The sequence below is a fragment of the Mustela nigripes genome, chromosome 3, assembly GCF_022355385.1.
Source record: "Mustela nigripes isolate SB6536 chromosome 3, MUSNIG.SB6536, whole genome shotgun sequence".
NCBI lineage: Eukaryota > Metazoa > Chordata > Mammalia > Carnivora > Mustelidae > Mustela > Mustela nigripes.
The window spans coordinates 33,188,631-33,211,730 of NC_081559.1; the positions used below are offsets into that span (position 1 = coordinate 33,188,631).

Sequence of the window (23,100 nt, forward strand, 5' to 3'; positions counted from 1 at the left end):
CATATGAAACCAGTAGCACTTTTATTAAAATAAAGAATAAAACTTATTTGCTGCCTAAATAACAACTTGGATATTTTTTCTTAATGTTTTTCGAAGAGCTTTTTATTATTGTTCTATGTGAAGGCAAATGACTTTGATTTGATTTAAACGCAAGCAATGAAAGTAAATTATCGGTCTAAACCTCACAATTTTTGATATAAAAAAGAAATTACATTTTAAAAACAAAGGCAATTCATTAGTGCCTTGCTAATTTTTATAATAATCACTTTACTAGTATGTTGCTTATCTCACAAATCTCGTTAATTTTCCTGGTTTTGATCTATTGGAAGTAAGGATTATAAAAGACTGAGAATTTTGAAAAGGGACAGTTTATTTTCTTATGCAATACTGTCTCAAATTTAATCTTATAAATAAAATGCACAATTGTATTATATATTCCTGAAGGAGGGCTACTGATACAGTCTTCATACTGTCCAATGAAGCTAGCCAAATTGAGAGAACAGAAGTTAACGCCAGTTTCCCCTTTAGAGTATTTCAAACAAGTAGGGAAATTCTTAGGAGAAATACATTATTTATCCAGATCAACAAAAACCAGCAATGAGTTCTATAAACTAACTTTAATTTACTTTATGTAAGTATGTTCAAACTATCAATATTTACCTTTTTAACTGGTCCATAAAATGTAGCATTGAGATCTGCAGAACCCATATGATGCTGGAGTGTGAGCTGTCGACCACTGTGTTTGGCTAAGTAAAACCTTTAGCAAATCAAACCAGGTTTTAGAGAATCATGTAATTTATACATTTGGAATTATAAACTACAGGATAACAACCCTTAGTAAGCATCTTCGTGTAAGAGAAACATTAATCTCTATTAGTATCCTTTGCCCCTTGGCCTGCTGCTCATCTGCTACTATCCATAAGATCACTTTTCTCCATAGTAACCCAGCCATGAATTTGCTCTAAGCCAGGGGCAGACATCAACAATGCAAACTATACTAACCATGGAAAACGGTTCTCTTCAAAGAGTTTATGAAACTCATTTTTACATATTAAAAACCATAAAGAACAATTTCTCCTTTTGAACATGAGGTAAGAAATAGAGTAAATTCATCCTCAATCAAGGACACACTTATGCCCAAGTTTATTTCAACTCTGGACAATTTTTGTACTTACAAAGTTTGATCTATGTTTACCTTCTGAATATCTCAAAAGCATGTCTTGGTGCTGGCGGGATGTTACACTTTGGTGTGGCTGACTGAGTGGGCCAATATCCTGTTGTGAGCACCCGGACTGTGAGATCAACACCACCTAAAGATACCTGTATGAAAGATAAAAAAGATGTCTCCCTCAAATTAACTAGAATTTGTTTTCCATTCCATATAGACACTGCATTAGAGCTATCCAAGTATTCAGCTCCATGTCCAATATCTAACAAATAAATCTTCTTAAAGATGAGATCAGTGTTTTCAAAATTTTAACTATCCTGGCAAATACCCTATATTGCTTAAGATGCGGATTTTAAAATAATGACCAAAAGAAAGCTATTAGCATACAAACGAAGTCTTACTGGTGTCACTGAGAAGAGTGAAGTTTTGACCCTTATGGGTTTTTTTAGCTAAAATGTCAATGGGCCCTATCAGTATCATTTTAGAGAGGATTTTGAACGTTTCATTTTAAGGATATTAATCTTTCATCTTAAATATTTTTATTTATTTAAATATTTTAAATATTTTTACCATCTTAACAACCCATTTCTAATATCCCATTCCCATTTCAACTACAATGATCAAAACTTCCATGTTTTCATATGTAGTTCTTAATTTAACCACCTCTGCATAGGGTACTGCAGATCTAGTTCTATACAGTGTGCTCTACAAATACTGGATAATTGATAACCACCTCTACAAAATATATGCTAGTGTTACGGTCACAGTTAGATGTTTCCTTCTTTATGTATAAATTTTTAAGAAAACTAGAAAGCACATTGTAGGAATTTCTCAGGGTGAAATATTATCTTTACTATTGATATTCATAGCTTGTTCTAACCATTTTTCTGTATTTACCTAACCTGGGTGATTAGTGATGCAGATTTTTTTAAAGGGACAGTTAAACTTCATAAATATCAAGAAGTATGCCACACTCAGATTCTTTACAAGTACCTACCAAGTAACTACTCAATTTTAAAGATGTTGGCAGGGTGGGGGTGGGGGGCCGAGCGCCCGGGTGGCTCAGCTGGTTAAGCAGCTGCCTTCAGCTCAGGTCAAGATCCAGGAGTCCCAGGATCAAGCCCCATCTCGGGCTCCCTGCACTGCCTTCACCCCATTCGTGCTCCCACTCTCTCTCTTTGTTAAATAAGTAAATAAATAAAACAGAAGTTGACCTAGTAATCTTAGATGCCATGGAGGAGAGAGGGCCACAGGAGAGAATCTTAGATGATGAGCAGAGAGAGGTTGGCACTGGGAGTTGGTGCATTTTCAAGTGGCAGTAATGGTGTCACAACTTGGTTCAGTCCACCCAAGACAATACAGTTTTTTCTCCTTTCTCCCATGTACCCACATAGCTTGTTCTCTAAACTTCAAATCTTTCCTCAAAATGTCAGTTTTTAGAGGACGCCTTCCCTGACCACTATGCCACTACAATTTTCCTCCATATTTCCTAACCGCAGGTAAGGTGCTATGTGCTTGCTTGTCATCTGTCTCCAGATGAGAATGGTAGTTCCATCATGGAAGGGAATGAAGTCTCTTCCATTCTCTGCTGTATACCCTGTGCCCAAACAATGTTCGGCATGGAAAGCACTTAACGAGTTATTTGTTAAATGGAAAAAAACCAAAAACAACCTCAAAAAACTATTGCTTTAGTCGTCTCGATTTCCTCTTCCTGTAGCTTTTTAAGCAATATTTTGAAGACATTCAACTTATTTGCAAAGATAGTACATGACAGGGGCAAGTATACAGAGACTGAGGTATCAGAAAAGTCTGCTGGGATGTGATATGACTTGCTGATATAAATAAACAAAAATATAATAGCAAGCCTGGTTTCCCTGCCCCTGTTCCAGTTTTTAAAATAAAAATGCAAGAAAAAAATGGACTACTACTTAAAACTTCCTTCAGCATAATAATTAAGATTTATCAAAATAAAATATACCACAAATATTACTTGAATTTTAAGAAACCATGTGTTCTATTACTTTGAAAAGTAAATAGAAGAGCCACTATCTTGATATATTGCAATAGGCCAAAAGCACTTAATAAAGTTAGAGAAAGGTCTGCTTGAGGACTGGTGGTATTTTAAAAGGACTCAAAGATTTCAGAAAGCTCAGTATTTGTTCTGATTATTTTGCCACTTGTCATCAAATGTTCCTAATGCAGATTAAGGCTTAAAAAGACTCACAGTTTAAGATACTTAGCATAAACAATTATAAAAAGCCAGCAACTACAGGCAAATAATGGCCTTACAGTAAGTGGAAACTGCAAGCTGATGAACAGATATGTAACTTTGAGAATCTTGATAAGCACTCTATTTACTGCAGTTAACAAACTATTAAATAAATATTCTACCATAGACTATAAGATATACTTGGGTTATTAAGATAAATGAAAAATTCACAAGCTTTATAACAGAAAATAACAAAGGCAAACAGGATCTGATAAAATCATCATGCTAAACAACTAACCCACTCCCCTTTTTTAAAATGAGCAACAGTAACGAAGTGGTCAACAGTGAACATCATAATTTTCTTATAAAAAGACCTTCACCGATCACAGACAAGGTAATTAGACACTTAAATATTGAAGAGTAAGACTGTTAAACCCATCCAGGAACATATCTCTTACAGATGGTTTATTTCAACAATATATTTACTCAGACCAGGTTGTATCCCTATAGCACTTAGTAAGTGTAGGATTAGTGTAAGAAAAAAATCAACAGGAACAATAATGCTATCACATGAAAATATAATTATATTAATGTATCAGATAGCATCAAGTACAAATCTCTAAACTATCTAAAAAAGAAAAAAAGCATCTAGGATAACCACATTATACACTTCATGCCCAAGGTTTCTATTTGTCACAGACTTGTATCTTTCCTGCTCTCAGCCCTTGTCCACAATAAACTTTTATGAGGCAAATTATGTTAACTATTTACAATGGGGAAAGACCGGAATGAGTTAGAATGCCTGCCTACACACACACACACACACACACACACACACACACACACACACACCCCACCCCACCCCCATCTATTTCTATAGAATTAGGTATTTTCGGGCATCTATTTCTATAGAATTAGGTATTTTCGGGCACCTCGGTGGCTCAGTGGGTTAAGCCGCTGCCTTTGGCTCAGGCCATGATCTCAGGGTCCTGGGATCGAGTCCCGTATCGGGCTCTCTGCTCAGCAGGGAGCCTGCTTCCCTTCCTCTCTCTCTGCCTGCCTCTCTGCCTACTTGTGATCTCTGTCTGTCAAATAAATAAATAAAATCTTAAAACAACAACAACAAAAAAAGAATTAGGTATTTTCACACAATATGTCTGTGTTGAGACTGGGAGCAGTTTAAGCGATGGTTTCATACCTTATTATCAAAGGAATGGGGGTACCCTGGGAGGCTCAGCTGATTAAGCGTCTGACTCATTTTTAATTCAGGTCATGATCTCAGGGTTGTGATCCAGGCCCCTGTCAGGCTCTGTGCTGGGCATGGAGCCTGCTTAAGATTCTCTCTCTCTCCCCACCTCTGCCCTTCCCCACCAACTCCCCCTGCCCTGCATGCTCTCGCTTGCTCGCTCTCAAAAAAAAAAAAAGAGAGAGAGAAGAAAGTCAGAGGAATGACCTCCAATTTTTTAAAATGGCTGTTATAAGTCTTAATTATGAAGTTGTATATGGTAACTTGTGAAAGAAAACTTTTAAAGAAAAACCTGTGGAGTTCTTTAAACTTAAGGTGAAGCTGAAAAACAGTTAAAAAAAAAAAAAAGAAACAAAATTCTGAACATTAAATTCTCACAAAAACCCTATGGACTCCAAAGCCATGTAAGTTGTAGCTTTACTGCCCTTCTGGGAGTTACAATACAAAACCATATTTATAACACACTAATGTCAGCATTTTTATACCCTTGTTCATCTCTCACAGGCTCTGAGAACATGAGACCCCTTTATGCTGATTGTCTTACAGATGAGAACACTGAAGTACATAGAGGAAGGTCAGGTAACAATTCTACGATCTCACAATCCTAGGGGGTAAAGTGAGAGGAAGAGTACTAACTAAACGGAGCAAGCTTGCCCAGGCCCTGTCTTCTTTCCACGATCTATAATGGTTATAAACAGTGGGATCATTCTATTAAATTTTCAGCACATTCCCTCAAGTGGAGAGGATAAACTAAGTTCTAGGAGAATAAGAAAAAAAATTTTAACATTAACAGTTAAAAAAAAGGAGGGGCTTATATGGGGGAGAATAATTTTTTAAGGTATAAATAGACAATACAAATATTGCCACTAATAGTATTTAAAGAAATGATACCAGCTCAGTTTAACTTGGAGGAAATGCCCATTACAAAAGACTTCACAAAGATACATACACATAAGTAGAAATTAATGGAGAATCTTACCCCAGTTGCCTGTAGATGCTGCCTGAATTCATCCATAGTTGTGTTTGAGATGCTCATATCCCTAAACATTCCTTCCAGTTTTGAAGTGAACTGACATCCGCATTCAGTCTGTGGAAGAAAAATGCAAATATACAAAAATAAACAATGGATTTTTCTATATGCAAATATATAAAGTAAATTCTTCATGTAACTGACAGCCTTTCTAAATCTTTCCAATAGCTGCACTATGCCTATGGCTACCAAATTTCAGTGTGTTTAAGAGTAACCCATGGATTTTATTTTAAAATGCAGGTTCACACTCTTTTGGGGATCCCAATACACTCACTAAAGGCATGGAACAACCCTCTGTGTTGAATAGGCAGCTCAGGTGATATTGTGAAATCAAACTAAATGGTGATACTCCCTTTCCTGTATCCCTCACACTAATCCTCCTCCCCCAGATCTCTGTGAATGTGTCCTGCCACATCAAAAGGAATTCCAGCAAACTACGAATGTCCTAGAACCTAAACAAACTTAAGTGCAACATGCTCAAAAAACCAAAGCTTTATTAATGTACAGAAATAACCATTTTAAATCAATTAAATATTTTCTAATCACATTGTGGCGTTCAATCATGTGATAAACATTAGTTAGGGGCACAACATTCCAGCTTATACACACCTTACCTTTAACTTAGATATCATATTTTTTTCAGAGTCATCAGAAACACTTTTATTTGTGAGAAGTCTCCTTGCCAAGTGTTGTTTATAATAACGTTCAAATACATCTTTTTCTTGCATAAACCTAAAAAGGACCATTGCCTTATCCAATATTGTTTCTACTTCTTGTTCCGTTAGCTGCAAAATCAATGAAAAGACAATTTATTTACTATAAAACTTTAGTTCTAAAAAAATAGCACCACAGTTCATCTGCTGTTTAAAAACAGGACAGGGGCACCCAGGTGGCTCAGTCGGTTGAGCATCTGATTTCAGCTCAGGTCATGATCTCAGGGTTGTGAGACTGAGTCTGCATTAGGCTCTGTGCTAGGCTTGGAGCCTGCTTGGGGTTCTCACTCTCCCTTCTCCTTCTCCCCTACCCACCCCCAAAAACAAAAACAAGTAAACCATGTAAATAGTCTGGTTCAGATGTTGTCAGGAGGGACCTAGTTTGAGAACGTGCCTCTTAGAGGAGCACCACTCTTCTACATCCTCATCTAGTGCAGTATGGATCAGGGACTGGAGTTCCCTTCCCTAGAGGACTACCACTGATGGAGCAAATAAGGGGATACTGGCTGGATTAACGGATCACTAAGAACAAATGCAATGAAAAAAAGTTTTTTTTTTTTAAAGATTTTATTTATTTGAAACCAAGCAAGTGAGAGAGAGATCATGAGCTGGATTGGAGGGTGAGGGTCAGAGAGAGAAGCTGATTCTCCACAAAGCAGGAAGCCCTACGTGGGGCTCAATCCCAGGACGCTGGAATTGTGACCTTAGCCGAAGGCAGAGGCTTAACCAACTGAGCCACCCAGGTGCCCCTGAAATGAAATTTTAATCACAAAAAAGAATCTTACAATGCTTTTTTATAGCATTTAGGCAGAAACTAAAAAGTAAAAGACAGGTATTTTCCTATCAGCTCTTCTGTGCAAAGAGAAGAGTAATAATTGGTTATTTAATTAAAACTAAAAAGGCCTCTGTTCTTTTAAATAAGAGTAAAATGATATTGTAGCAGATTTTATTAAGCATACATTTAAAAATATGAAGACTAAATGAATGTTCTTTCCTATTGTGATCTTCTTGTTTGTTTCTTCATTGTTATAATTGTTATGGCTGACTGAAAACCTATGGCCATTTGCCGTTTCCCCTTCTGTTTCACATACACTAAGATGAAGTTAACAAGACCAATGTATGTGTGATCACAATATGCTTAATTTTTCTTTGCTATAGTAATAGTAAGCTCCAAGATCCCAGATACATAATAAAGGCTTTCAAACTAGTTTCTGGTAGCAACTCTAATCTACTCCTTCACATTCTTGGTATCCAAGTACTATTGTTTGATACGTAACTCCCAGAACCAGATGACTGCAAGCAACATTCCATGCTATGATAGTTGTCTTCTAGTTCCCTGTTATCTCTACAGCATATCAAACCCTCACAGTCCACAGGCTGTTGAACAATTGTGGCTGTGTAGCTGTTTGGTTCTGATGTAAATTATACATTAAGTGAAATGTCAAAATACTTTTAACCATTTCAGATACCTTAAACAATCCTTTTCAAACATCACAGCACAAATTTAAAGCCAAAGCAAAGGAAGAGGCTTTATTTCATACCTACAACATGTCCTATTTTCGTATTTCCTAATTTTATATACAATTTTAAATCTACAAATAAAACATAATGTGTTTTCAAATGCTTTAATACTTACCCCTTTGACTCCCTTCTTCAGCTTATCATCAATAAATAATGAGAGGTATTCAGGGGACCTGGAGTTGAGGTTGAGAAAATACTCAAAGTCACCCGCAATAGTTTGTTTAAAGAGCCGGTCATTATTGAACGATTCCTGGAGGAAGCGATCAAACCTACTCTTCAGATCCAATAAGCCCTTCCAAACAGAAACAAAGAAATTCAGGATACATTATATAATAATTTTCTTTTTATAAACAATACACTTACTATCAGGTATATTTATCTAATCTTGCTGGTAATAAATGGGTGCATGCGGTATTAAACTTATAGGTTCTGTATTATTATTTTCAAGACTTATCTAAGTCCATATTAAACATGTCAGCAATGAGGGAAATAGTCCATTTTCCATTTATGTATTACTCTATTGAAGATGAACTAAAGAACCTCTGTGCTATTTCCCCACAACAACCTTCTTTGTCTTGATTGAGTAAAGCCTAAAAAAATCAGCTTTAAAAAGCAATTATTTAAATTGAAATATGAAAAACTTGAGGCATAATTTATTCATAGTATTGCTTAAAAACACAATATTTTCAAACAGAAAGTATTTAACTGAAAATAATTACTTTTTTCTCATACCCCAAAGTACAGAACACTAAAGCATATAAAAAAGTAGTGATTTCCATTCCTGAAACAATTTAAACAAGGTCTTCATCAAACAGGTTAATGAATGAAAAGTAGCAGTTTGGTTCCCTGATATAAACATACATACTTGACAAAATCCTAAAATATTTAGGATAATTACATATACTACATTTTTCCACTGGGAAAATTAAGAGTAAAAAATACAAAATACAGCTTAGGAAAAGTGAACTTTTTATTAGCATGTGTCAAAATTATTTTATCACAGACTTAAGGAAAATCTTCTGTATTCGCTTACCTGGATATAGTCAACAGGATTCTTTCCTTCGCCTTCCTCAGAAACAAGGGCTTTACCTTGCTCCCTCAAATAGGAACTCATACACTCACACATTGTTTTCAAGCCATTTGGCACACGACTAAATAACTTGTACATGCATGCGAGGTCTGCAATCAGAAAGAACATACAAATTAACTACATTAAGAATTAAGAAAAAAATGTGAATCTATTTATTCTGACTTGTGAATTTAAAGAAGCTTACTTTTCAACTTTTCACTACCACTTGCTGATCATGTAAAAAATTACCAAAAACACCCAGCAAAATAGACAAAAGGAAAAAAATTAGGCTAAAGATTACTATTGCAACTTATGAAATACAGCTTTCAGATAAGATGCTTTGAGGGCATCAATATGTCTGAAAACATTTTACTTCACATGGAAGACGCCCATACAGCATAATAAAAAAGCCACACAAAAAAATGAAAACTGCAGCTTTGAGTTCCTACACAATTCCAATCTAAAGTCCAGTAATAATACACAGTATCTATCAAAAGAATAATTTCAATTATTGTGTTAACTAGTAGTCAACATAATAAAAACCAATTAAAAATCTTACAGATATCTTTGGGTATGTCTATCTCAAAGTTCAAACAACATGACAATAAATAAAATAAAATATACTAGAATTTATTTCATTACACACCATGACAAAGTTTATATGAAACTTTTAGCATATATTCCTATTCCTTAGTATTTCACTCAAAGCAATCCCTAGTATTTACCAGGTGATTTCCTAGGCCAATACCTATATTTTAAAAAGTGGTTTATCTCACTATATTATTCTTATTTAGAATGAGTAATTCTGGATTCTGTCCATTTTTTCTATTATTTTTTACAATATTAAACTGCTTTCCTATTATGTCTGCTGTTTCTCTGAAATAAGAACTTACCGAGACTGTGTCAAAACCATACAATGATATAAAAAGCTTTATAATAGAGAACTTTTGAAAATGTAATTAGAATAGCAGTTTCTAGACTGGGGGCTGGGGATTTTTTTCTTGTAAAGTACCAGAGAGTAAATACTTTATAGACTTGTTGGCCATATGGTCCCAGTTGCAACTACTTCAGTTTTGCTACTGTAACAAGAAAGAAGCCACAGATAACACAGAAATGAATGGGCAAGACTATGTTCCCATAAAATTTTACTTAAGGACTCTGATATCTAAAAATTCATTTAATTTTCATATGCAGTGAAGTATTATCCTTCTTTTGATTTTTCTGCCCCCCTAACCAAACTGATGGTGGGCCACATTTGACAGACAGGCTATAATTTACCTCTCCAGGTCTTCATTTTAACAGTTATTTAGAACTTAAAACTAAAGTTGCATATATTTAAAAAAAAGTTAGATCCAAGCTTTACAAAAAGGGCTTCTAAAATTTGTTTCAGTGACTTTCAAAGATCAAACTGTATTAAAAGTTAAGTGTTCAGCAATGTATGTCCTAAAGTAAACTATATACAGCAAATCTTACAGTTTCACATTTGGCATAAATTATAACCCCCCAAAAGTAATTTTTTTGAAGATTTTATTTACTTTGAGAGAGAGAAAGAGTGCAAGCAGGAGCGGATTCAGGGGCAGAGGGAGAGAATCTCAAGCAGACTCCACAGTGAGAACGTGAACCCAACGTGGACTCGATCCCAGGACCCTGAGATCATGAATTAGCCGAAATCAAGAGTCAGGTGCTTAACTGACTAAGCCACCCAGGCATCCCAAGAAGGATCTTTTAAAAGGTGGGGCACCTGGGTGGCTCAGTGGGTTAAAGCCTCTGCCTTCGGCTCAGGTCATGATCCCAGGGTCCTGGGTTGAGTCCGACATTAGGCTCTCCGCTCGGTGAGGAACCTGCTTCCTCCTCTCTCTCTACCTGCCTCTCTGTGTACTTGTGATCTCTGTCAAATAAATAAATAAAATCTTCAAAACAAAACAAAAAAAGGGCAACATTCTCTGGTTTAGTCAAATAAATTTACATACAACTTTCAGGAAGAAATAAGTAGAAATATAAGCATTTCAAAACACAAAGCAAGGACTACACTAGAGGAAGCACAGAAAACAACCTCCTTTCCCATCATCTTACTTTTTCTCTCCTCTTACATCCCTCCTCCCCTTTAAATTGTTCACTTAAAAATTGTTTTTCATTCCCTGTCAAGCTCTTAACTTCAACAGGCAATATGTGTTTCTTTTATAAGTAGTAGCAAAATGCCACTAACATATCACCTAAGAAGCAGGAAAATAACACGAGTACCATGTTTGTTTATTTTTTAATAGCAAATCAGTAATTTCCAAAGTCACAGTTTTGAAGTAAAAATTCAGAAATTAAAAACAAGGACAACAGTGACTATTACTTTTACTTATAATTTCTCATAGGGAAATCATAAAATACTGTTTTTAGGAAAAAAAGGGTAAAAACCCAATAAAAATAAATGCTACAGTTATCTCAAAACTGTGTACCTTTACTTTTATAAAGCAATTCTTCTTTCTCTGAAGTCTGTAACCTCAAAGTTCCCAAAACCAATCTACTTAATCTATCTGAAATGTCACATGAAAGACATTATTTTTCCATTTCCAGCCCCCTTATCACAACTCACTCCCAAAGGAAAGCCTACAGAAATTTTATGATTGGAATGTCACATTAAGAAGAATCACAAAAAAAAAAATCACATAGAGACTATGGAGCAATGCTGAACCCTAGTCTCTTGTACATTAAAAAAAAAAAACCAAACAGGAATATTAGACCTTTGGGCTAAGAAAAACAAAAAAGTGAGAAGACTAAAAAGAAAGATAGGAAAAAAAGAGCCATTCAATTAACAAGAAACACCAAAAATCTTCATTAATAAAGTGTAAAGCTTTACACTTAAACCTCATCAAAGTAACAACAATTAATAAATTAATGACACACATAACTTTAAGACTGACATTTAAATCTATTTTAATTATAGGAAAATTTTTAAAAATTACTAAGAACCTGGCAGAATTATAAAGATTTAACTGTATTTCAATTGCTGACACTTACCTTCTGTCTTTCCATTTTTCAACATATGTACTAGCCCAGAATTTTCCATTTCTACTATGGTTTTCATGTGCTTGGAAATGAGCTCCCTCTCAACCACCTTTACTATTGGCTCTTCAGTTGATTTGTCAAGGCAGTGCATCACCCGTTCTATTTCTTCATTAATTCTAGCTTCTACTTTCTTTATATATACTGAAGCACTGTTTTCTGCTAAAAATTTCTGGCTTTCCATCTGCAAATAAAAAGCACGTTTTTTGCTTTTTTTTTTTTAAACAGAGAAGCAAAATGTGTTTCTTCTTTTAACTGCGTTTCTATAATTATTTATCACAAGCCAAGCTAAATATCATAAGCACTATTAACATGTTATAGTTTATCATACATATCCACATAGTCTGAATTATATCCTTGAAAGCACTTATCACATAAGAGACATCAATACATTATCCTTAAGCAGTGTTTTTTCAAACTTTGCCAATGTACTTCAAATAGCAGAAAAAGCAAGCACATGCCATTACGGGTCAAAAGTATAGAATGAAGTAACTGACCCCAAATCAGAGTGGAAGTGTCTTTTTTGACTTGTTTTATGTATAATTAGAAAGACTCATAAATGTTTATCATAGTTCTGCTGACATACTGCTAGTTATGTTAAGTCCAACTGCCACCCCACTCCCAATCTCAAAGGAGTTATGTGTGCACACACACACTAAAGTTTGAGAAACAGAGTTTTTAAGTAACTCTCAATCTTGTCTGCTAACACCAGCCTTACAGAAGTTCCACTAAACTGTAAATATTAATCCGAATTATCTTAACCTATATGATAGCAGGACTAATCAGGAATTAGCATATAATTAGCAGGAATATATCTAAGATTTACAAAACAGAAGACCTCTTCATATAAACTATGTATAAAATTTAATAATACTTCCCACTTTCTTACAAAAAGTAGTTTTAATCCTTGAAAATAATACAGTTTCTAAGGACATTAACACACCAAATAAAACTCTTGGTGAGACCATGTCTCCATTCACTGTTAAAAATAGTATGTATTATGTATATATGCACATTCATACACATATCAGTGCAGCACATTTTGGAATCTTGACAATTAATCTTCTACTGGTACATCTACAAAGTAATGAAGGAAATTAAAACAAATGTAAAGGTCAAAAATGTTGTCAAATACATCTACCATTAGTTGTTACATTACTAGAAAATATAGCCTGTCTCCTATAAAATTAACAGTTCATAAAGGAAGGTCCAGGCTCACCAGTGCAAGCCCCAAAGGTCTTCCTGATGTGCAACAAATGAATTTAAAAAAAAAAAAAAAAAAAAAAAGGGCAAGTCCATTCTTTGTTTATGTGTAAATGACACCAAAACCTGAGTTCCATCTTTAAATACATCCAATGGCTCTTATGAATGACCTATACTGAACTATTAAGAACTATTCTAACTTTGTATTCATTCATTTCTTAAAAAGCCTACTACTGGGAGTAAAATCTTTCAGTGTTCAGCTAAGTCTGTTTTAACACTATAAAGCTTATCCTACTGTAATTGAGGTTTTCAGGAGGATGCCTTGTTATCATTATCTTACTTACACTTAGATTTTGTTAATTTCATTACAAATTAGTATTAGTTTAACTTCACTTTTAGCAATTTAGCTAGTTCTGGGTTGTTATACTGCAAAATTTCTAATTTCCTCATCAATAGTCTTTAAAATATATATATATGCACTATGAGATCATGCACATTTCTGTACTTATTTTACAAATAACTTAATACTACCAAAAGCCTGAAGAGTGAGACTTTATTAGTGATACACTGCCTGTGAATTTATGGTAAATAATTTATAACATGTAAAGATAATAAAATATTATAGTTATTTCTAAGTTTGTATGTTATAACACATAATTTAAAAAATTGTGTATGTAACTCCAAACTCTTCCAATTTTTTTTCAATGGGTTTCTTCCCTGGAATGTGAGCATGGGGAGTAGGTGTCTGAAGGTATTTTCTGTACCTACCCTCCTTCTCAAACGGCCTTAGGAGAAAAGGGTCAAATGTTCAAATCAGTAGCTACGTTCGGTTACTTTGAGACTATCTTAAAAAAGCACTTATTTATATCTATACTGATTACCTGAAAAAATTCTGCAGACATTTCCAAAAAAGGAGCCTCAAAATCTTCTTCATAGACGGATCGTCCTTCAAGACCTAAAATCATTAGCATCTGGCAAGCATTTCTTATTGCGCCTCTGTCAAAAGAAGTTAAACCACCTGATAATCAAGTTATATTAAATATTCAAGTAAAAAAAAGGCAAGAGAAGTAGCTAGAAAGACCTTAAGAACATTTTTTTATATCAAAGTGACCCAGCTCCCATAAAGAACTCAAAATGTTATCTCACACAGTAAAGAAGAACAAAATGCCAGCATAAAAAAATACATGAAAAACCAAAAGGGAAGACTAATGGCTGATTTGTTTTTTTAAAAGTATATTAAATAAAAGTTCAGGATGGTCTCTTCTAATAATAGGCTATGTGCTTTTAAGTTAAAATCTAGATAACTTTATTAATTGTAAAAATGTTTTTGAGGATTTTCATTATGTCCTAGACGGTAAATCGGTTCTCAAGATATTAACCACTAAAAAAAACGAAACATAAAAATATAAAAAGATGATTATACCGATCTACAACTTCTCCTTTCCGCTCTCTTGCAATCATGTCCAATAGCGTTTGTCGTAGGTGATCCCTAATACACCCATAACGTACAACTTGATCGCGAAAAATAATTAATCCCAAATTGTAGACATTCTCCACATTATTTTGTTGTACATATACACGGTCCTGCAGTGAAAACAAAATCATAGAAACATGTGCACAATTCCTGCAAACATAAAAATAATCATTGTGAGCTACAATACAGGAAATAAAATTCCAGAAGCAGCCCATTTTTCAGGTGAGAAACACTTCAAACTATTTCAAGCACCATGGAATTTTTTAGCACCTCCCAAATGAATAAAAGTCAGTCTTTACAGTTTATAACTGTACAATTTACAAACAATTGGCTATAGGTGATCACCCATTAAACCTGAAGAAAAAAAGTGCCAGGGAACCACCACATCCAGGGAAAGGCAGGTGAGCAGAAAACAGAGGAGAAACGTAGACAGCAAGGTAGAAACATTTTCCTTTCTCTCCAGAGCCATACCATGCATGAACATGGTTCATACTTCCTTAAATACCGTACTTAAAGATCATATTCTATGAAGTAAAATTAAGAGCTGAATAAATAAAGATCCATGTAACTTAAGCTGATTGCTTACTGGTAAATATTAAAAGGCTTTAATGCTTGTAATACAGCGGCACTGAGAACTACATAATTAGAACACCTCTAGTTATTGTCATTTCAAACAGATTCCTTGTAGTCCTCTTATTTTCAAGTTCTTGCCAACTTGATTACAGGTATGTCCTCAACTTTATACAGCACATAAATTCCAGAATTATTCGCTATGCAAGTCTTATTTTCTGCATTATTTGAAAATCCATATTTATACCAAAATACACTGGAATAAAACTACTAAGTTTTTAATTCACAAAAGGATTAGCAACAGAATTTCTTTCTGTTCTTAACCAGGATCTCTCTGGGCCTCAGTCTCAAAACTTCCAAAAATTATGAAACTATTGTGTGTCTGCTGGTACATAATACTAGCTTTCACCAGATTCTTAAAGGCATTTATGATCCCAAACCAGTTAAGAACCACTGCAAACTGTGATTCTACAAGTTTTCTAAGGAACACTGTCCTTACATGCAACACCAAGCAAAGCCACCAGGTGAACATAAGCAGAAGCTCAACGGTATCAGTGATGCAACCGAAATGGCACGGACCAACAAGGGCTAACTACATTCTCCCCTAGCACCATTCTCTTCATGTGACATCACTCCCACAACCTCCTCCATTCAGCTCCTCCAGGGCACACCCCTCCTGGCTACAAGGAAAGCCACTCTTTGATTAGTATCTTTGCTGCTCACATTTCTACATTCTGTATCATCTTGGCAGAAGCTCACATTTTTAAAATCATGCAACTTCAATAGGTTCAGAATTTTCACAGATGACTCTCTGATAAAATTCTGTTTTTTAAATATGCTTTCGTTTTTTTTCCTTTGCATAAAACTAACATGGTGGCCACATGAGGAGCCTGGGTCCTCTTCACAGAGACTCTGGTGTGGATCTTTACAAGAACTGGTGAGTTCCTGATAGGGAGACTTGGTGAACACAGTCTTTCCAAAGGTCAGGGGTGAGACAGCTGTAGGTCTTAGAAATGATATCAGAACTTGGCGAAGGTGCCCAGGATGGCAGTGCAGCCCCTGGCTGAGGGGGAGCAATAGTCAATACCAAAAGCATCATCAGAAGCTTCTTGAGCATGGGCTGAGACGATGCCAGTACCTCTAAGGGCAGGGAGGAGGCGTATACTAGCACAGAACCACAGCAACCAATCACCTTGCATGGGACAGTGTGGCGCTTGTCGATCTTGTTCCCCAATGGGGATACTGGAAAGCTTAGACCAGGATGATGGGACCCTGGATATCAGTGGCTATTTCCTTGTAGCACTTAACCCAGACCAACGTATTCAGTCTAATGTCCGATGGCAACAAATGCCTTGAACCTGGTCTGCTGGCCGGCACTGGTCTGCTTTTGCAGAGTTACTACATTGAGAACCTCAGCCCTGAGGGATGACCCTAGGAAAAACTCAATAATCTCATACTCCTTGATGGGCAGAAAGAAGAGAGATTTCCTCTAGGGATCTGATCCCCGTGTCATTGACCAGGCAAGCCCAGCTTGGTGATGAGGATCCACTTCTTGTCTGACCTTGCCCCTGAAAGCTCCACAGCCTTGGACCCAGCCCTATCCCTGAGCAGAGGCTGCCAAATCCTATGAGGAAGCTCTTACCATCTCCCATTCCAGAACCCATCCCTGGACACTCCAGCAGCACTGGGGTCATCCCCCATTTGGTGTTCTCTCTCCAATAAATTCTTAAGCTTTACATGTCCACCTCAAAATCTTAAATTCTGTGTCTCCCCAACTATTGGGGGGGGGGGACAGACAGAGAATACAGAGGAGAGACAGAAAACCTTTTTTTTTTTTAATTTTGTTTATTTATTTGATAGAGAGAAATATCATGAGCAGACAGAGGGTGGGGGAGAAGCAGACTCTCTGCCGAGCAGAGAGCCCAATGTGGGGCTCGATCCCAGGACCTTGAGATCATGACCCGAGCCAAAGGCAGAGGCTTAACCCACTGAGCCACGCAGGCGCCCCAAGAGACAGAAAATTTTAAGCAGGCTCCCCACTGAGCACTGGGCCCAATACCGCTCTATCTCATGACCCTGAGATCACTACCTGAGCTGAAATCAAGAGTCGATGCTCAACCAACTGAGCCACCCAAGAGCTTCTGCCTTATTTTTCAGCATGAAACAGGATGCACACAATAAAAGCTGACATAAATCTAAACATTTAAAAAGCACCAAGAATCTTCTGTGTTATAAAAATACTCTATTACATAAATCATTTGTAAATTTGATGTTTACAGTTTTAAACAGTACCGTATACAGTATCACTCTCACCCTAAATAATCAAAGCTAGTAACTGGCTGCTTAACTGAACATAGTTGGTAAAAAGAGAAAAACAAATGTACATTCACATATTTGCATCTTAAAAATTTTAATTTAAAACAATACATGTTCACTGAGCTATCAAAACTTTCTTCCATCTTTGAACAAGAATCCTGTGACTGGAGTTCAGTGTTCTTTCTTACAAACACTCTCACCTCATAGCAATTTTTCTACTTTGTTTCATTAAGATGGAGCATGAAAACTAGAGACATTTGTGAAGCAATCTGAATGTAAAAAAGTCCTTCTAGATTATTACGATCCCTGCCTTATTCTTTTAAATTACTCATATCTAATTTGAACCAATATTTAGTGACTTGCCTTTGTCAAGTCTTTCTAAAACATTCAATCTAGTTTACCAAAGAAAAAGTTTTATCATTTTTAACACCATTTTACTGATTTACAGGGTATTAAATTATGTATTAATAACAAGTACAACTGACATAAACAGACTTGAAAATAAATACAACTGACTTAGTAAACACAAATAACTGGTAAGAGCAAAATACAGAAGAGATACTGAAAGCAGTGAAACAGCAGTGACAGAATTCTGCATCAGGCTGTTTCACAGAATAGAAAATACTGGTAATTCCAACAAGCACTGCAAGTTCCAACTCTACTACATGCCTATGGTACTTGTAGGGTGTGGGGGGGTCAGATTAGTATCATATATAACATATATATGACACTAGCAAGTTTAACCTCTTAGGAAACCAAATGTTCTTAAGACAGATGTCAAAAGAATTTGGTCAGATTGTACTGTTTTTCGTAAAAGGGCACTACCTATAAGAATTACAGGACAAAAAGGCACATATAATGTAATCTTCAGAGTAAATTATGAATTTTAGAGTGGAATATTTTTAATGTTTCCCCCTTTTCTGGCTTTACTGCAGTATGATTTATATGCCACTCATTTTAAGAGTACAGTTGTCTAACAATGGCCACAATCTAGTTCTAGAACTATTTCCATCACCCCAAAAAATCCTTTGGGCCCATTTGTAGTCAATACCACTTCCAGTACCCCTGCTTTCTCTCTTTTTCTCTACAAATTTCTTTTTCTGGTCATTTAATATAATTGAATCATATGTAACCTTTCCTGTGTGATTTTTCACCAGGCATAAAGTTGCTGAGGTTCATAATGGTGTTAACATTTATCAGTATTTCATTCCTTTGTAGTGCTGAATAGTACTCTATTGTATGGATATGCCACATTTAGTTCAACTGCTGATGGGTATTTGGGGCTGTGTCCAGTTTTGTTTACTATGAACAATGTTGCTGTGAATGGGTACAATCCTTTGGGGATATATGCTTTCATTTTTCTTGGGACAGATTTCTAGAAGTGGAAGTACCACATCATACGGAAATTACTAAACTGTTTTCTAAAGTGAATTTGTCAGTTACAGCAGATTTTTGAATACAAAAATACTAGATGTGGAGTTAGGAATTCTTCACGTGAGCTCTGGCTGTACCATTAACCTTGGCTATGTGACTTTGAGCAAGTCATTTATCCTCTCTGGTCTTGGGCAACCCAAAGGGACGGTAAACATAATCTCTAAAACTCTAGTATAATTCCTATGAAGCTTAACTCTGATCAAAAATTAATATATGTGAAGGATCAAGATATACTTCACTATCATTTTTCCCTTTCTATTTTTGTTGCCAGTCTCCCTCTTTCCAATCCTAAGCACAGTGATGTGGGTGAATCTATAACCCCTTGGCCGATAGTGCTGTCTAGCTCAAGTCCTCTGGCAAAAAGGCAGAAAAAAGGTTGGTTGCAAATGATGAATTCCTCATATATATTCTGTATGGGAAGAAACAATGCTTTAGTAAAGGAAGCCAGGTATGATGGGTACAGGTGGTTAGAGTGTTTGAGTAGGGCAGACAACATTCATATCCATGGAAGATGACTGGAGACAAAAGAAATACAGATGTAGTATAAGATCTAAAATTTGTCTTTTAATGTGAGACTCTCAAGGTGTATATAGTGAATGCAATTAAATGACATATAATATTAAGAAAACCTGTTACCCCTAAGATTTGAGAGTACCAATAAATGGACAAGAGAAAACCCACAAAATATGTGTGGCTATTTAAACCAGTAATAAGTTATTTATATTAAATGTTAGATATGTATGACTAATTACCACCAAGCAAAATAAAAGACATACATGCATATACTCAAGTGTTTATATGTACATATGTTAAAGAGAAATGCACACACAATAAACTTGTGATCTGCACATGATATATATTAAAATATTTACTAAATAAACATGCTGAAATCTTCTATTTCTTGCTTACTGGTATTATCAGAAGGAATTCAGCCTGTGGGTACACAATAGCATTTTCCTAATAGATTCCAACAGGAAAAAAAAATAAGTGGCTAGGGGTGGCTGGCTGGCTCAGTCGGTGAACGTGTGACTCCTGATCTTGGGGTTATGGGTTTGAGCCCAACACTGGGTTTATTACTTAAAAAATATTATAAAATAAAATCTTAAAAAAATAAGTGGCTGAGTTTATGTAATACAATAATGTAGTTCTAATTATTTAAATCACCATAGGACTTTTATTGCGTATATGTTTCTAAGTGAATATTTAATTTAAAAAGATCCAAAATCTCACCTCTAGTTAACCTCTAACTAGCTAAAAGAACACAACCTCAAAGGAAGGACAAGATGAAATCATCCCAAAAGAGAGAAAAAATATTAAAGAATAACCTAAAAGCAGTATTTTAATTTTAGGCTTTTTAACCAAAATATAGTTTGTATGAATTCAACAGGAGTCATTTACCTATTGAAGAAAGCTAAGTAGAGACAGAAAGTTGGTGGTTGCTTATATTTGCCTTTTTTAGAGAAAATACACCACTTTAAATGTATAATGTTCTAAAAAACACGTATGAAAACTTAATGTCTGAGTCAAACATTAGATTTACTAAAGGGATAGGAGTTTCACTGCTACAGAGATAAACTCTATTTTCAATCTCTATTTATGATTCTCTCTCAGGGTTGCTATTCCTAGGCCAAGCAAACCTACAACAAGCAATCTTCTTCACAAGCTAAATGAACCCAGAGGTGAGGAGGAATAAATAATGATGGGACTATCTCACTGGCCCTGTTTTCATAAACCTGGGGAAAAGCCAGACTGCTTTTGTACCTGCAACCCAACTGCTACCCAACACACTACCTTACAATAATGCTACCCCCCTTATTTCTATCCCTAGTCTTGAAAGAATACTTTTGCAAGGCCAACCTCCCTGCCAAGAACAACTATAAAGGCTAGATAAATTATAAAGTACCTGTTTAAAAGCATCAACTAGGGCAGGCAGGCAGGTCTCTAGGAACTGAAGTAGAGAGATTAGAGTCTTTCTTCCTCTGCCACAAAAAACGGAGACCTCAACCAACCAAAAGATTTCCACATAAATCTTCAGCAAATGCCTACTCATGACCTACGGCTCTTCACATTACCAGTCGACAACAGGACATCTGCCTACAAGGTGTTTGGCCCCACAAAGCCACAGATATTACTACTCCCACCATCTTGAGAAATATCTGCCTTCCCCCCTTAACTGATGAGTTTACTCAGTTACCAAGATGCTAATATTCTTAGAGATACCAAGACATGCTATGTGGACATGCAGAGCTTATGAAAGCTAAACCTGTACAAAGTCAAGGAGTGACTTTGTGAGTTAAAGAGATTCATTACTCAGAAATGGTATTAAAACAATCAAAATAGACCAAAACCATGAGCATGAAGTTAAAAAAACAAAAACAAAGAAACACTAATTCTTAATACTTAACTTACCTGCAAGAAATAGTTCAGCAAATTTTTTTAACCAACAGGTTTTTTGTTTTTTTTTTTAAATTTATATTTTAAAAAGAGGGTAGGAGGAGATGAAGAATGTAAACAGGGGTAAAATCTTTACAAATAGTAAGCATCTGTCCTGCTTATAAACTAGAGACAAACCCTGAAAAGTTTAGCTCATTAAAACAACAACAACAACAAAGCAAATAACCCTGTAACAAATAACTACTATCTGTTAGAACCAGTTTGAACCTGCTTTCCCAAGCTTAATCACTAGGCAATCTTCTATCAGCAAGTAAATGTAAGTGTCTTTGGGCGGGTTCACTTTCAAGCCATGAAATAAATACAAGTTAAGAAGGCTTAACACTATGAAGACCGAAATAGAAAATTTCCAAAAAAAAAAAAAAAAAAAAAAAAAAAACCAAACCTGGGAAAAGTAACAAAAAGTTTTTAGTGCAGTTACAGTAAAAAAAAATCAATCTAATTAGAGCAAAGTTTAAAGAACTGACTGTCCCAGTATTTTCCACAATGTTAGTCCTGACTACACTGTGGAAAGGGCACCAGTAAGAGAGGAAATAGTAAACTGCTCAGACAGATTAACACTTCTGGATTTAAAAATGCTACTGGGTAAAGTACATAGAAAAGCAAAGAATACAGATGGCTTGAAAACTTACAACCATGACTAAAGCTCAAAGTCACAGTTTCCACCACTGTAAAATGGGTCTAAAATCTCTCTCAGGGCTGTCAAAGTTTTTAAAACAACATTGTTATGAGAAATTCTCCTTGAAAATAACTTCCATGTATTTTAAGAATTGTATCCTAGGATATCTAATAAATCAAAACCTCGGTCATGTTTCTCTAAAGCTGTGTAAATTGCACCAAATCCTAAAATAAAAGCACTGTTCCCTACTCTAAAATTCAAGAATCTAATGGTAGCAGGAAAAAACCCATATTAGAACCAGAAGAGTAATCAAGTAACAGAAATCAAGATCTTGGGGGAGCCTGGGTGGCTCAGTCAGTTAAGCACCTGCCTTTAGCTGAGGTCATGAACCCAGGGTCCTGGGACTGAGCCCCATGACTGGTTCCCTGCTCAGTGGGGAGTCTGCTTCTCCCCTTTACTGCTCCCCTTCCACCGCTCTTGCTCTCTCTTGCTATCTCTCCAAAATAAATCTTAAAAAAAAAAAAAGAAAAGAAATCAGATCTTTGAATAATGAGGTTGTAAGACTTTAGAAAGGAAGGCCTATTTTAACCAACTGAGCCACCCAGGCATCCCGGAAGGCCTATATTAAAGAAGCAATAGAATTCATTGGCGAAGAGCTCAGATTTAAGAGCCAGATAGGTTATTTCAATCCAATCTCTTCCATTTACTAGGGGTGACTTTAACATCTGTCTCTTTCCTCATCTTAATAGTAACAACAACCTTAAAATGCTATTCCACTTACTTCCACTTCTAATACTGAAAGACTAGCTTTTACAAGACCAATTCCTCTGCCAATTATATACAGTTGCCAACAACTATAAAAGTTGGATGAAAATAAAAAGCTACCACCTCCTCATACCCATCAAAATAGCTACTATCAGAAAACAAAACAAAACAAAAACAGAAAATAACAAGGGTATGAAGAAACTGAACTCTTGAGAATTGCTGGTGGAAATGCAAAATGGTGTCATTGCTATGGAAAAT

The 23,100-nt window shown here is 35.6% G+C and overlaps 1 protein-coding gene across 1 annotated transcript in view; it reads right to left on the reverse strand.

Annotated features, from left to right (window-relative positions):
• Window positions 1–23,100, reverse strand: part of CUL3 (cullin 3) — a 90,507-nt gene that overhangs the window by 14,662 nt on the left and 52,745 nt on the right. Inside the window, exons 4-12 of the mRNA XM_059393592.1 lie at window positions 14,637–14,797; window positions 14,095–14,209; window positions 11,966–12,194; window positions 8,921–9,066; window positions 8,003–8,179; window positions 6,268–6,438; window positions 5,603–5,710; window positions 1,196–1,320; window positions 661–757 (exon numbers count right to left, since the gene is read on the reverse strand). Of these exons, the coding sequence (XP_059249575.1) occupies window positions 661–757; window positions 1,196–1,320; window positions 5,603–5,710; window positions 6,268–6,438; window positions 8,003–8,179; window positions 8,921–9,066; window positions 11,966–12,194; window positions 14,095–14,209; window positions 14,637–14,797 (1,329 nt within the window). The remainder of the gene's footprint in view (window positions 1–660; window positions 758–1,195; window positions 1,321–5,602; window positions 5,711–6,267; window positions 6,439–8,002; window positions 8,180–8,920; window positions 9,067–11,965; window positions 12,195–14,094; window positions 14,210–14,636; window positions 14,798–23,100) is intronic.